This window comes from Phalacrocorax aristotelis, chromosome 1, assembly GCF_949628215.1.
Source record: "Phalacrocorax aristotelis chromosome 1, bGulAri2.1, whole genome shotgun sequence".
In the NCBI taxonomy this organism is placed as follows: Eukaryota; Metazoa; Chordata; class Aves; order Suliformes; family Phalacrocoracidae; genus Phalacrocorax; species Phalacrocorax aristotelis.
The window spans coordinates 186,097,049-186,113,323 of record NC_134276.1 but is presented as its reverse complement, the minus strand read 5'-3'; the positions used below and the strand labels follow the sequence as shown (position 1 = coordinate 186,113,323).

Sequence of the window (16,275 nt, the reverse complement as noted above, 5' to 3'; positions counted from 1 at the left end):
TCGATTTATCTGTGCTTTATGCTGCCATCCATTGCTACGGTATCTGAGCATTTTCATATTAAATCAATGGCAACAGCAAAAACCCTCATGGACTTCAAGGAGCTTCTGGAACTTTTGCTTTAGAGTAAAACTAATTAGGGGAGGATTTTTGAGGTTTTCAAAGGAGGTCAGAAGGTCTGTATTTATCCTTCTTGATATAGACTGTAAGTTACTGTATTTCATTTGTGCTTATATAGTGTTTTGAAGCAGCGAGCTCGTGATTTCAGTCAGACACAGTACTGCTAAATGGTTCTGTTTAAGAAACACAGTTGCATTTGTCTCATCTAATGCTTGCAAACATGCCAGTGGGTATCACGACAGAACTATCTCTGAGCATTGCTTTTCAGTGTTGTTCAGGGTAATGGACAATTGCTTTGCTGATACTAAGAAAAAAATATTTTCATCCTCAGACAGTCATAATTTAGATGAAAAGGAAGGCTAGTAGGCCCAACGCACCATATAATCTAGTCCTTAAAAATTACATATTTTCAGAGACGAGACGCCACTCTAAGAGGATAACGTGTCTGTTCTACAATTCTTATTCCAAAGCAATTGGATTTTTACACCTATTATAGACTTATGCTATAGGATGCGGTGTCCTCAAAAATACATGTATTTTGCAAAAGGTATTAATTCAACCTTAGACTCAAAAAATGATAAAAATACAAAGTAGTTTTTGTACAAAAACTCCTTCCAATGTACTATTTGACAAGTGTACATTAACAGAGCAACTTCTAATTAATTTAGACACTGCTTGAGGTCTAAAATACCAAAAATAGAGCAAATTCTCCATATGTTTCATTTTTCTTACAATCGCAAACTGTTAACACTTTATTCTTCAAGCTAAATCAATTTTCATTAATTATACCCTATCCTTCTGGCTAAAGAAAGATCAAGGTAGGTAAACAGGATTACTGCAAAAATACGATATCGATCTATTTTTAAGCAATATCCTACCATTACTTATTTTTGCTGTTTTATGCATTACTTTTATGGACCAGTGAAGAAGGTACTTCTCAAAACCTTGTGCATTTCGATGGGCTATTTGCAGCCATCAATTTTTCAGCTAGAACAATTTTAAATACTGTGCACTCTACTGCATTCTGTAATTCCTCTAAAACTTTGTTTGGGCTTTTTGAAGTTGTAAGTCGATTTTCTCTCTTCGTACATGCACAGAAAGAAGAGTTCACTGAAGATCGCGTTTCCCTCAGAAGTCATCCAGCACCTACAGGAACAGGGCTGAGCCCAGGCCCCTCGCTGCACACCCGGCTCTCGTCTTTTGTCACGCTGTTGTCCGAAGCTGTGCTGCGCCTGCCTGCCTCAGGCAAGCAGAACGGCTCAGATCACCTCTGTTTAACTGTAACGGCTTCATCAGCCAAGCTTTCTTCCTGAAAGCATGCCTCTAGTAAGAAGCCTGTATCTCAACAGGAAAATTACGGAATTTTGTAATCGTCTACACAAAGCTGAAAGGAAAATGAATTATGTCCCAAGCTACAGCCAAGAAACACACAGCACTGCTTAGGAACTACTCTGGGACAAGAACATGCTTACATGCCCAGACACGTGCTCACCCATTAGCTCCATTAGCACTGTGGAGAAAGCAGCACGCCCGCTCCAGGGCAGCCTTTTGGCTTGAAATGGTACCATTGGCTTATTACAGCAAACAGCCCAGCTCTGAAAGCATGTACCTGGTGGCAGAAGCATCATTGGTTAATGGGTGTAACGGCCACCAAGATCCAGAGAGATCATCATCATCAGAACAACAGATGGAGTGACACCAACCCCTGAAAAAAAACAGGCAGCAAGGACACTGGAGGGCTAGTGGAGAAAGGAGGCAAGCCAGGAACAGCAAGCAGGAAAGATGAGTGCCCAGGACAGGCAGTAAAGCCCCAATACATCAAGTTTACCCACTGGAATAGTGGAAAATGTCAAGATATAGTATATAACACACCCTGGTTTGCCAAAGTGGTTTTTCTTTCTTGGGTTTAAATCTGCAGTCCTGATTTACCTTGGATAACACTAACCATGGCATAAAAATGTAAAACAAAACAATAAAATAAACCGTAGCAGAGTATTTTAAAATGAAAAAAACAGGAGTACCGGTGACTAGTCAGAAACTGCACGACATCATACTTCTGAAGATTCACGATATCCAACAGGCAAGCGGAGTGTCTCCTAGGCACCAGCTGCTCACTGAGACAAACCCAGTTAGCATTATAAGGCTAAAACACCAGCTTTAATTAAATTTAATTTCCTAGACTTAAATCAGGAGTTAAAACTGATTACATTGCTTTCATTTTCTTGGAAGCCTAAAAAAACCCCATGCCCTAAATACTCATTAATTCAACCACAAAGATTTGCCTCTCAGCATAACTTCTGCATCTACTTTTCTATTTCAAAGCAATTCATATGAATATTACAGACTGATGTAATGTGAATTGCGCTAGTAAAGTGTGTACACAAATGACTGGCAGAGCATTAAGATTCGTAAGACGTAGACATAAAAGAAAAAATGAACCTGTTATCCTCATTCTCAGAATTATAATCTGGGTACATGATATTAAATGACCCAAAGGAAGAACAGGAGGGAAAGTGACCTCCCAGAATATGAAGGCAGTAGAAAATTCATGAGACTATTCTAATAAATAGTTCGTCTCGGTTTAATAATTTAAAACAAACCAGATAAAATAGAAAGGCCATTTAGGAATATACAATGAGCATTTTTAGAAATCAGTGTTCAATGCTACAAATAAGTGAGGAAATAAAAGACAGCGCAATCTAGCAGCACTCCTCCAAGCTGTGAGGAAGCCCCAGTTTGCACTCCATGACCTTATAGAAGTCTGAAGCACAGAAACAATCACTAGCAAACAAACTTCACAGTCCCTTTCCTTCCCTAGCAAAATTCTGTTTGGTTTCAAGGGGACATTTATTAAAGCAAACTCCCCAATTTTTGCTTTGCTCTAAAAAGACAAACAAATCATTAAACTCTCTGTGGAAAATAGCACAGAGAAAAGAAAGGGGAATTTGAGTGAGACTATTAGTTCAATAGGTACCTTGAAAAGCAGTCACAAACCTTAAAGACTGTAGACTTAAGATTTATTATATTATTACAGGCTTCTAACAGACTTACTTTGGGAACACAGTATGCCTCTATCTTAAAAGTTTGGCACTCATAAAAGAGCAATAAACTATATCAAACCTGATGAGTCCTGCTCTTGCAGACCTGTTTTGATAAACGGTGCAAGAAAACTGTCTTGACTTTTAATCTATGAGGAAGGCCCACAACCAGTGAAGGCTTGTTCTTAAATGAAGGTGTTAAAGTGCCAGGAGAAGCCTTCACATTTAGTCTCCTCTGGCATTGATCCAGATGCAGAAAGTTGGTTTTGGGAATTCTAAAGACAGAGGGGCAGGAACTAACAAGGAGATGTGAATAACTGCATCTTTTCCCCTCCCCTTTCAACATGAGCATTAGAAAAACCACTACAACCAGTATCACTAAATAGCAGCAAGTGGGCAGTTATTACTGGTTTCAGAATCTGAACTGCATTCCTCGTTACCTCACTATTTTAACCCTGTGAGTCCAGCTGGAAACTAGAACAGGGAAATGAAACCAAAGATGGACATCAACAAGTGGAATCAGGCTAGGTCCCTGGTCAGTGCAACTAAGGTGGCACCCAGATATGGGATGAGGATTCGCAATCCAGATCTAGAAGAAGTGAGAGTCACTGCTTTGATTAAAGGAACTTGAAACCATATAGATGAAGGCCACAGACAGCAGCCAAGCATCTATGGTAAGAGAGGACAGGGATAATATTAACTGATTCAGAGAAGAAGCTACCAGATGATCACTCAAGGAACATAATGACTTTACTAAATGCTCAAAAATTCCTCCTTCCCAAACATCCTCAGACAGCAATCTGAAGGATATAAATAAATAAATAAATAAACCGACCACAGATCCTCCTTTAATTACAGGTCTTTGCAAAGAGACCTGTAATAACATCTCCCGTAATTCTTAAACTTATTCAAATGAAAGAAGAGCTTAGTGATTATCTTCTAAAAGCAGAGCAGGGGAAAGGGGCAGGGGAGAAAGAAGCCATGGTGAAATTTGCTAGCAAATACACAGGAAGATGTACATTCCTAAGTTTAAACGACAACTCTCTAAAGAATTGAACACAGTTATGCATAAAGCAACAGCAAAACTGAAAAGACAACTCAACTTCAACGCAAGAATTTCTGATTACTTAATATTCCTCCAAGAAACTTAAAATTTTAATAGGCCTACAAAGGCTTAAAAATGCATTGGAGAACCACGAATCTTAAATTTTATGACAGCTTTGGAGGACAAGCTGTTCTTATCCAGATTCACTAAGTGGTTACAAGAGAGAGATTTTGAGAACTACTTTAAAATGAGATTTTCTCCTCACTTCCTGAAGTGAAAAATTCAGTATTATCTCGGCAAACACCACCTTGTTTTTAAGCCCGACTAATAGTTTCTAGTAGTCTACTAGGACTACAAAGGAACTGTGAGGCAACCTGCGTTTCTGTAGAAAATTATGCTGCGTTATTTAAGATTTGGCAGTTAAAAACGAAAGCAAGTTGTGTTTCTCGGTAGAGCTAAACTTGGATCAAACGACATTTTTCTCATTTCTAAGGGAACCTAAAGTATATATACTAGTGTTTAGTTTTTAAAAATTTTACTTGCTGGGTTAATGCTTCCCCCTTTTGGGCAACTTAAAGAAATACCTTGGCTGTTATTTATGCAAAACTTTGCAAGAATTTAAGTTATTCTTCTCAAACATCTATAGATAAATTCAGCTGGACAGAACTGAAGTGTCAAAACCAAAATGGAACAGAAGATATCCAGAAAGATTAGAAACATGACAGAAAAATACTTAAGGTTCTGTTTGAAAAATACAAGTTATGACACCACTTCTAAGTGTTCCTGTGCACAGAAGCTCTCAGACCGACAGCAACAGCCACGTAAGATACATCTAAGATCTGTTCCAAGACCCATGGCAATGAGAAGTACCTTCCCGTTACTTCATAGTTCTATTGCCTATGTTACAAAAGAATCCACTTCCTGCTAATAAAGAAAAAATACACACCCTTACATTATAGTTCTCTGCAAGGTATTGCAGTGCACGAAGTTCCTGAAGCCTTTCCAAACTTCATCCCTTCACAAAGCAGTGAAGTAGGCAGGGAATCTATGATAATTATGGTAATCACATTAGATAACACAGAGAGCTTAAAAACAATCACTATTAAAATGGATAATTTATTAAATAAATGGAGACACAAACAGCCTACACATTCATCTAAATGATACTGAGTATTCCACTTACCCAGGTAAAAACACAGATTTATGAAGTTAGTAAATGGATATTGTTAAACCTGGCTGATAGTTGAAAATCTTTTAATTTGGAACAGAAACTAGACAACGCAAAAGAAATTAAGACTTCTAAAGAAATGGAAATTCTAGATATGTCATGTGTTTGGAGACACCTTTATAGACCATGTAGGAGAAACCAGAAGTCTAGTGTTTTCCTACAGATAAGCTAAAAAAGTAGAAGACTGATTTTACCCCTCAGTTTCACCCCATTTAATCCACCACAAGTACCATCACATCCCTAAATGTGAGTAAATAAACAGTGAAGCTTCATTCATACTCACTCAAAACAAGCGAGTTCATTACGCCTTCAGATTTGCCTCTTACATGTTCTGCTTCTAAACATTCCAAGCAGATCCAGTCCCTTCCCTCCTCCCACCACTACACTGCAGTTATTTCCTTTTCCATGCTGTCTAGATGGGAAATATAATTTGGGAGGAGGAAAAGAAAGAAGACTGGTTTCTAGTCACCCAGTCATGGAAAGTGCACAGACAGGAGTGTAGAAAGCCTATGTGGCTGGAGTATGTCTAGTATGGACAGAAACCTGGCACCAAGTAACAAAAACGTTGACAGTACGGTTTTCCAAACAACATTTTGCCAGGAGTTTATAGCTTGACGAAATTTAGGTCAAAAGAAGCAAAAGGCAACTCCATATTGTTTTAAAATCTTTTTAAAATCAGAATAAGGGAAAAGAAAATATTTTCTTCTAAACCTGTTTTCTGAACTTTCTAAATTAAAATCAAAAGCTTACCAACACCAATTCAACTGGCATTAAGGTCACCTTCAGTCTAAATTTTGGCAAAAATACAAGTAACTGGAAAGACATTTTCATAAGGCTTACACAGCCTTATTGACGGGCAGAGGTACAAGTACCATAAATAAGGACATTTTGGTCTCACTGAGGGATAGCTGGCTTTTCGTACTAACTACAGAGAGAGATAGAATTTCATACAAATGAGATAACACATCTTCAAATAGATCTCTTCTACCATGAGACCTTGATCCCTTTAAACAGACACAGAATAACAGTACCATGGATATAGAGACAAATCAAGCTTGATGAGGACAGATTTATCTTAATTTAACCTGAATGCACATTTCCTGATGTTTGTGTTTTCCTGTGAATCTTTACACTTCTATTAGCAATAATCTCATAATAAATAAATCAGTAAAAATGGTATTTCTAAAGTTGTATAATGTGTCACATTCTATTTTGTTGGTTACTTACTATGTCTGCAGGAAAAGCAATGCTTCTAAAAGTAAACAGCAATCAAGATTTGCAGGCTAGATGCAGGTTTCTACACTTATATGCATATAACCTTACAAATCAGTTATTGAAATGTTTGGGAGTATGACTGGTTTTATCACATTACTTGGTTTTCCAGTCTTCTTATTGTCTCCAGATGTTTTCTTCATAAGTCAGATTTCTTTTTGAAGAGAGGTCATCTTTCTAAATCTAAGACATAGGGATTACAGAACTAAAACTTTATTCGAAAAAGAGACAAATACTCTGGAGAGTTACTGGAAGAAACTACACACTTGTTCTTTCAGTTTTCTAAAGTGTTCATGAGTGTTACTTGGGAATGGACAGTTAAGGTGAGCAGTTTAAGTTTATATTAATACAAATTAAACAAAAATATGGCATAAGGCAGTATATTCTGCTATTTGTAATATGCTGAGTAAACTTCTCTTGAAATAAGCACAAAGAATTTTTATCCTATGATAAGCTTTAATATTAACCTTTTTTGTTCTAATCCCCACAAAACCTGAAATTTAAGTGGAAATATTGCTGCTTATGTTCAGATTCCACTTTTTTCTAAAATGGCACATTAGGTTTTAAGCAGTATCTTCATGTGCATACAACATACTAAAAATCAATTCAAAACTGAAAGTTTCTGCAAAGAAAAGCACAAGCTGAAAGAATTTTTAAATACAAACACACAGTACAAGTAAAAAAGCTGAAGACAAATCGATATAAAAATCAGTATTTATGTAAAAAAATAATGCATTGCATATTGTAAAATGAGTCAATAACAGTATTCACCTTCACACAGATTTTTAGATTTTCAGACTTCAAAAGGTTACATAGCAAGGAAAAGAGACTGTAACTAAGACTGTAACGACATGTGAGGCAGAGAGCCTCCTAGTTCCCACCCCAGAAATTTACACCCTGAGCCAGCAGGGAGACTAAGAGCAGAACATAAACTCTGCTTACAACGGAGTGTAGTTTTGTACTGCTAAAGCTTTCGTCCAGCTCACATGGATCTGGGAGTAAGAGCCAGCCTGCCTTTGACAAAGAAACAGCCACAAAAATTAAGCTTCCAAAACAGGGTTGGGATGGCAGTGCAAGTCAGTGAGTAGATGCTCCATGTTCACACAGGAACTTTTCTGGAATCCGAAAACTCACTTTATGACGACTTCATCTCAGTTAGAGAGGTTATCCAAGTTCAAATATACTTTACAAATGCAGTTCATACCATGCAAGTTTAAATAATATTTTACTGTAACACTAGAACTCAGCATTTTTCTTCATGTTTTTCTCTAAAAAAAGTTTGTATTACATAAACAGAACTTTTTTTTCCCCACTTACTAAAGAAAGCCTAATCCTTACCTGTTGTAAATACTATAACCCTATTGACAGTAATGCGCATTCATGTAATTGAGGATGTGCCCCAAAGCTGTTTTAAAGCCACGTTATTAAAAAAGTATGGTAACAGGATATATTCTCTAAGAAACCCATCTAATATACAGTCTGATGAAGCATCAGAACTCTTATTACAGCCCTTCACTTTTAGGTACTAAATACTCTATAATAATCAGGTAATAATTCTTAGTAAGGAAATACAACAGCAACAGCTTTCCACTGTTGTTTTTCCTTCTACTTCCAAAATGCCCTACAAAGCTGCAAAACCACATAATTTAAAAAAAAATATTCTAAGACAGACAACTTCAAACTGAATTTTTGCTAAAAAAACCACCCTCAACTCTGCTCTATCGTTTGGACATAATGGCTCAATGATGTTGAAACAAATGCCATACATTAAAAAGTGTCTGTATCTACCACCAGATAAAACTAGTATCACATACTAGTTATTAATTTCTCAGAAAATCATATTTATAGTGTGCAGTTTACATCTAAGATAAGCTAAACAAGATTGTCAAAACAGTACTTCAACGTGTAAGAGATGAACATATAAAGGCACGTACAGATTGTCAAATTATATCACATTTCTTTGAAAACAGAGTATTTTCTGCACTTGTAAACAACTTTGTTTACGTAAAGGCTCACACCTTTAAAGTGAGGTTAGTGCTGCTGACTCAGTTATTGCTATATTCACAGTTTAACAGAATTTTAGACAATATGTGAGGTACACTCCCAAATACAGCCCTCTTCATTTCTTCCTTGTTCATTTGCTCATTAGATAACTGAATTATGCAGACTAAAACTACTGACCATAGAAGCCAGTAACACCCAAATCACTGGATCCAAGAGAAACGTTAGCAGTGATTAAACTTCAAAAAAGCAAAAAGTCACCTTAGCAGAAAAAAGTTCCTGTTCTTCATTACATGAATTTTCTTCATTTTTATGTATGCTAGTAAAGTTTTATCTGGGCATATTAAAAGCCGATTCAAGCCATATTAGAATTTTGCACCTTTTGACCAGAATATGTTAATTCAACCTCTTGATTTAGCAGCCTGGAGTAAAAATCAGCTTCCCTTTGATCTTCTGGCATACAAGTCTCTTATGCTTTTTGTCAGCTGCTTTATGAACACTTTGTATACTTTTCCACAGTACGTATGCATGGTTTTCCGCAATTCCAGTTCTAGGGGCTGCAACAGGGAATGAACCAGATTGTCTCCAAACGAATACTGTAAAGAGGTTAAGAAAAGAAGATTTAACATCAATAGGGAAGACTGTCATTATTTAGAGTTATCTAAAAATTTATTAGAATGTCTTTGAACATTGCATTTGCTTTCTATAGGTTTATTAGATGTTTTCAAGAACTTGGAGACCTTCTGAATGCAATATTTGAAAACCACCTCTAAATTGCAGGCGCATTCTCTAACGCTTTCAGTAAGTCTAACAAATTAATTTTTTGAAGAAAAAAACCCATAAACAAACATATCCAGACAGGCAAGGAGGAAATTTAAAATTACCTTATTAAAGTAAAAATTTACAGATCTAAAAATGATTTCTAGTTATTTGTTTGTTGCACAGTAACTTTCTTGAATTACATATAACTTTTAAAGAATACAATTCTTATCAAATTATAATGAAACAACAGTATGAAAAGTGGTACTACTGAAGTTTCATTAAACTGAATGATGGTCAAGCACATACTATGTTTAACATGGACATGAAATAAAGAAGTCGTTAGTTCAACAGCACAATATTTTTTATAAACAAATGATAAGCTAAAACAGCATTTCAAAGTAACATAATTTTGTTCATCTTATTACCACTGAATCAGTGTTTTACATACTTTCTCTGACATATTCACAAACCAAATGGGATCATAAATAAAAAGAAATAATTTTTTCTTTTGTTTTTGACAATGCTCAAAGGAAACAACGAAATTGTATTTTTATGGAAACACATTCACTTTCCCTGCAATGTATTCTCAGACCCCCAAAAGTACTTTTCTTCATTTTTATATCCATATGACAACACGTAATAAAGCACCATTAAAATATACTATTGATTTTTGAAGGTTATACACACACAATAGCCTGCTACATTAAAATGTGCATCAGTGCTAAATTTTACAGCTCTTCAGTGAGTATACTGATGCCGTGATAAATAGTTTATTAGATGACTTATTTGCAGAATGAAAAGAAGTCACTATGCTTAGTATTTAAAGGAACAGCAACACAATAATACACTGAATCTCCAGAAAAGGTCAAAACACAGTAAAAAAAAATTTCTACAATCCAAATATAGCTACAATTAACTGTTAAAATGTTGCAGTAAATACACACAAACTTTGGGAAGAAGGGTTTTTTTCTGCATTTTAAAACCTCCAGGAAAATGAAGCTTCTGTTGATCTCCAAATGCTCATACAAACAGTTTACTAGATGTATTTATTAAAGGAATGGGAATAAAGCCTTTTAAATAGACATTGACAACTACAGGCAATGTTTTAGAATCCTAACCCACACATAGTCTATGTTTCAAAAGATGTTCATCACAAAAGGAATACACTGGAATTCTATCCAAGCAGTAAACAAAAGTCCTGGAAGAGTTAAAATCACTTAGAAGTGGAAAAAAAGTACTTTGTTGCAATCATAGCAAGTATCAACAAAACCTACAAAATACATGCAGCACTGTAGACAAAAATACATTTTTAAAAAACCCTTTGCACAAGTACAGTGCTGAAAACACTTACATTTTTTATTGCTTCATAGACAGCCCTAAAAGTTGGTTGTTTATCATCATGGTAAACACCTCTGTTTCCATGAAGAATAAATATACCTTCTTCTTCAGCTTCCTTACAATTGCTTCCATAGATGCAGTGGTCAGGCCGATAATTCCATTGGCAAGGAAAGAGATAAAGACTTTCTGTACAAAAAAACGAGAATTCTGGATTAAGTGTCAAAATTGCTTCAGGAAGTACATTAATCTTTTTTTTTTCTCAAGGGCACTTCATAAATTTCTGCACAGTTGTTTTGAAATGTAACAGCTAATTACACTGTAGCAAGCTCCAATGCTGTCTGTCAAAGTAAATGTTTTCAGAAAACTAAAGAAGTGAAAAGTCCCTTGAATACTTTCACCGAAAAGTCTACTAAAAGGGTATTTTCCTGGATTTTTGAACATCATAGAAAAGATTAACTTCGTCATGTTAGACTTAGAATCAATGTGGATTTACCTGGATTGTGAAAAAACATAATGTTCAATAGATCCTGATCACCCCATGTTATGTTCAACTTGTACTTCTTCAGCAGTGGCATAAGAATTTCTCCCCACTGTAACCGGACTGGTGTCATATCATTCTATTAAACAAAACAAAGCAAAAAATCACATTCAGGACAAATAAACCTACAGAAAATGTCCTACGGAATGGCAGTAATTTGCTTTTCAAAGTTACAAACCTCAAATGTACAGGCGATTTCTTCCTTGTAATCACATAAGCACTTAGAAAATATAGTTATGGACATTTCTAATATGCTTTATTTCTCAGTTATTATCTTATAAAGAAAATTATACACATCTCCTACTTTTATTTAACTGCCACATTAAACTTTTGTCTTCAAGATTTCCCTCAAAAATCTTAAACCAAAAGTTCTAAGATATAGCAAGGCTTTTTTAATACAGCAGTAGGATCTAACACAAAAACTGCATTTAAGTGATGCATGCAAGTAGTTGGACACTATTTAAATACCCACACTTCATGCAATTTCTCTGTCTTATCAGAGTGACAACATACACAGGTTTTAAAGTTAACTTCAAAAATTCAAAACAGATCAATATAGAATTATTAAAGAGTTCCAAACACATACAGCTAAAACATATTGGCTACAAAGTAGTGTACAAAAATATGGAAATCCTTCAAAGGTTTTCAAAAGAATTTTAATTGAGTTGAAATAATTTTTTTAGTTACTGAACTTGAACTTCCACAGCAAAGGCACAACTTTTCACTAGTAAAAGGCAGTAAGACTCTAAACCAACAGCTGTTACTCAATTCCCAAATTCTTGACTTAGCAAAATCACTTCAAAGGAAAAGGAGGAGCTTTTCTAAGGGGTTTGGCTGAGGAGGTGCTACTTGGAGTAAGGTGGCCTACGATGAACTCCGTTGCCAAACGGATTACCATCTGCAGTGTAACAGGCTGCATATTCTAAAGCTTATTTCTCATCTTTACACCACTTTTAAGCTCAGCTAGAACAGAAAAGAAACAAGGCTGCTCACAGTGTACCTTTTACTTAAATTGGGAGAATGAGGATGGAATAACAACTAGTCCCAAAGAAAGAAAATTCTTGAACCAGTACAGGATTGTACCCTTGATTCTTTTAAACCAAGTTGCTAAAAAAAATTTAAATCAGAACTCCAATATCGTTTGGGATCTGTACAGAGAAACACCATGTTAAGAAACAGAAAAGATTACAAGGAGCAAAATATTCAGTTTTAAAATTATAGTATCAAAGACTTCCTTCTCCAAGCTTTCCATTGACAAACTAGAAAGTGCAAAAATTAACAGTTCAGTTTTTAGTCTTTCCTCAAGTCATTTCAGTCATCAAATATGAAGGGCCTTCAGAATTGAAGACTAAAAAAAGAAATACTATCAGATTTCAGACAAGAATTAATACGAAGAAGATCTATAGCTTATATTAAGTAAGAAGCCAAGTGGAATATTACAGTCCCTTCTGTCCTAAAAAATTTATGACTATGATTGCTTGCAAGTATTTGATGAGAGCAGGCATAAGAAACGCACAAGAGAATTCTTCTCTAGCAAGAATTATCATTAGGCTCAGTGCAATGTGATTAAACAAAAGCAAACACAGGCTTAACACCAAGCTAAAACCTTCCAAAAAAGCAAATCAATCGGACTGAATCATAGTGGGTAAAGATTACACCCTCACCTGAACTTTGCCATCCATAGAGTATCGACCTAAGGTTTAAATTTAGACTCAGTGCTAAGAATTAAAAACAGAATTAAATTAGCTCACTAATAGAAGGATAACTGTAAGAGAATATACAGAAGTAAATAAAGTTTTAGAGCAACCCATAGAAGCATTAAATTGTTAAAGTCATTATTTCATATAATTTTCATTTAACTTGCATAGCTTTAATAGCAGTGAAATCCAGAGTATATCCCAAGGTGATGTGAAGCAGGTAACAGCATACATCACGTTGCCAGATGTCTAGAAGCAATACCACTTGACAAATAGTGCTATCAGATTTAAGAATTGGAAACTGTAATATTTCAATAACCTTTGCATAAATAGAGAAGTTATATATTAATTTATTAACAGTGATGTATAATGAAACCAGTGTAGGACTCAAAGAGCAAGAGAATCTATTTGAATAGTTGCACAACCTCCTCTAAAATTCTACTCTAACTTGTAGTGATGTCAAACAGCATGTTCTTATGCTAGTGACTCAACGCATTGAGTAGAATGCTCAACTTCAAAACTGATGATAGACTTGGTTTTCAAAAGTTACTCAAGTAAATATGAGAAAAATAACTCTATGATGACTTTCAGGATTTTCAGAATATACACCTCTCCAATATTCAACAAATTGCAAAGAAGGTTAAAGAGGTTTAAGAAAAAAACCCACGATGGTAGTAGGCATTTCCATGATGCCATCAAGCTGATAGAAACAGGTTCTTATGAACCCTCAAAATGTCAATCTCTTTTTGAGTGGAAGAAAATGTGTAAGAACAAAATATATGTAAGGATGGTAAGATATTTTCCTACTTTTTTTGTTTGTTTGTTTAGATGCTGTGCTTTAGTTTGGTCATTACTGATTTCTGTCCCAGAAGACTTCTGCCTGGCCAAGGCTGCAGTCAGACGTACAAGAGCAGTCACATTTAGCCTGTAGCAATAGAGAACTACCTCTCTCTGAATTCCAGAAGGAAAATACAAAGTTGAGGAAAAATACTCAAATTATACAGCAGTATCTAAAAAAACTGCAGCTGTGTCCCACAAACAGTTGACCAATTTAAATTTCCTTAATGCCAAATGAAAGCAAGCCCTCGCCCTACTTGTTACATGACTCTATTCTATTCTTGCATTAACAGTGTAGCAATAACACTTACTAGATGTTTTTGTGAGCTGATTTACTTCACTAACCCAGCAGGAGGATTTTTTTCCTACTGCTACGAAGTTTAATTGAATCATAGAAGGGACCAACAAACACCAGAGGCTTGGACAAAGTAAATAAGAAAAGCAGGGAAAAGCAGATGGTAAGAGATGGGAACCCTCCTTTTAGAAGCAATTAGCTTTTGCACAGGCTCACCGTATTTCTTAGAACTATAGCCTTAAGCAATACTGAATGGTAAAAAAAAAAAGTATATAATGGCTTAGGTCATAGAAACTCTCTGAGCTTGGACTTTTTTTTGTCTAAAGCATACCCATGAACCTCTCCTTTGCACACACTATCTGGAGTTATTTTGTTTGATTTTTATAAGACCTCATTCATTTCCATGACTGCCCACATCTCAGGCATCACAACAACTAGGTTTCCTCATTAATTTGATAAAAGTCATTGTTCCCTATTCACAAAGCCTCACTGATCTAGGACTTTCTGTTAGAACACCGTAACCGTGGTATTTGCTACATCCGAGTTTAAAAGTATCTCTAGCTATACGAGTATAAAAAAAATGTCACCTACTATTACTTCTTCCATCTCCTAAACACTCTTGCGTGTTTCACATTCCCATTTTCTAACTGCTGCTTAGCAAAGACAACAGGCAGGCAATATCCATCAGGAGCTCCATTACTGATTCTAGTCTTATGTCCAGTAATGCACCATTCTGTGACCACACTACATTCAATAACATATATATGCATGTATATGTATCTGTATATATGTATACACATGTGTGCATATATACATATATATACAGTGCATATATTTGTACTGTATATATTCACAGAGTCTCAAAACACACAAGACAAATAAGATAGAACAAGGAGTGACAACTTCCATAGATAGCCAAGTATCTAGGATGCTTGTCTGAAATGAAGAGACCTGACAGTCTGAGAAGATTGAGGCTTGAATAAATAAGCGGATAAAAGACGACTTAATCCTGGAGCAACACATGGAACTACAGGTTTTCTGCTACTCAGGTGAGCACTATAAGCACTGGCTGAAGTCTCCGCTTGTTTTTATTTATTCATCTTCTGGTTCCTCCTGCCTCTTCACAAGTCAACATGACAACAGAAGAAAGATGCTTAAAAGGCCTAAGCAACTCAGCCTGTAATTTTGGGCTGAGGAAACTGCAAGAATGAACCCACAGTTTTAAATCCATCATATTGGAGTAATATCCTGATCCAAAACTTCCACTGTTTAGACAAGTGCTCTAGCCACTAGATAGTCATACAGAAAGGTCTACAAGGCAGCTTTCTAAATACACAAAAATTCCCAGAACTTATATACTCCTTTATTAATTTGTTGAGTCTCCTGAATGAATACGAACAAATTCTGGTCTTCCTATGAGACACTGAAGCATTTTCTAGCTCTACTGTATTTGACTAGAATAGTTAACGGGACATGACATGGGACAGCACCTGTAAGGTGCAAAAACATCTGCAGTGTTGCTTGTTAGTTTACCTCTCTTCTAAAGGATCAAGACTAGTAGCTCCTTTACCATCAGTAACAAGGGAAGCCATACACTCTCTCAGGCCTGTCGTGTATGGTCTCAACTACACTAAACCCTCTTCAAAGTTTTGCTGTGAGGCTTGCTGTTCTTCATACTGAAAATCACGCTTTTAAGACATTCAAGGAACCTGAAGATGAAAACAAAGTCTCCACAAGTCTCCACAAACAGCAGGGCTTCTGTAACAGAGCTTGTGCGTATTAGGGCCCTGCGATGCTCCACCAGCTTGTGCGACCACACTTTAGGTACTAGGGGAGCATCAACTAAATGGTTCCCCTGCTGAGTGTTCTCTAAGCCAAGATCTCAATAATCAATATTGTATAAGGCAAACTCATTTAATGCTTAGTCACTACCCAGGCTGCACCATCTAGGTATGATATGAGAGGAGAACAATCAAGCACCATCATTCCTAAGTTTCAGGTAACCTAGTAGCAGTGGATGTTGTCTATCTTTACTTCAGTAAGGCATCTGACACTGTCTCGCATAGCATCCTCATAGGCAAGCTAAGGAAGTGTGGATTGGATCAG

General features: G+C 36.0%; 1 protein-coding gene across 2 annotated transcripts in view; it reads right to left on the bottom strand.

Moving 5' to 3' along the window:
• Window positions 1–7,399: 7,399 nt before the first annotated feature.
• Window positions 7,400–16,275, bottom strand: part of GXYLT1 (glucoside xylosyltransferase 1) — a 34,060-nt gene continuing 25,184 nt past the window's right edge. For both annotated transcript variants that reach the window (XM_075080991.1, XM_075080992.1), the window contains 3 exons: window positions 11,296–11,419; window positions 10,816–10,988; window positions 7,400–9,298 (listed from right to left, as the gene is read on the bottom strand). In XM_075080991.1, the coding sequence (XP_074937092.1) occupies window positions 9,137–9,298; window positions 10,816–10,988; window positions 11,296–11,419 (459 nt within the window). In that variant the 3' untranslated portion in view covers window positions 7,400–9,136. The remainder of the gene's footprint in view (window positions 9,299–10,815; window positions 10,989–11,295; window positions 11,420–16,275) is intronic.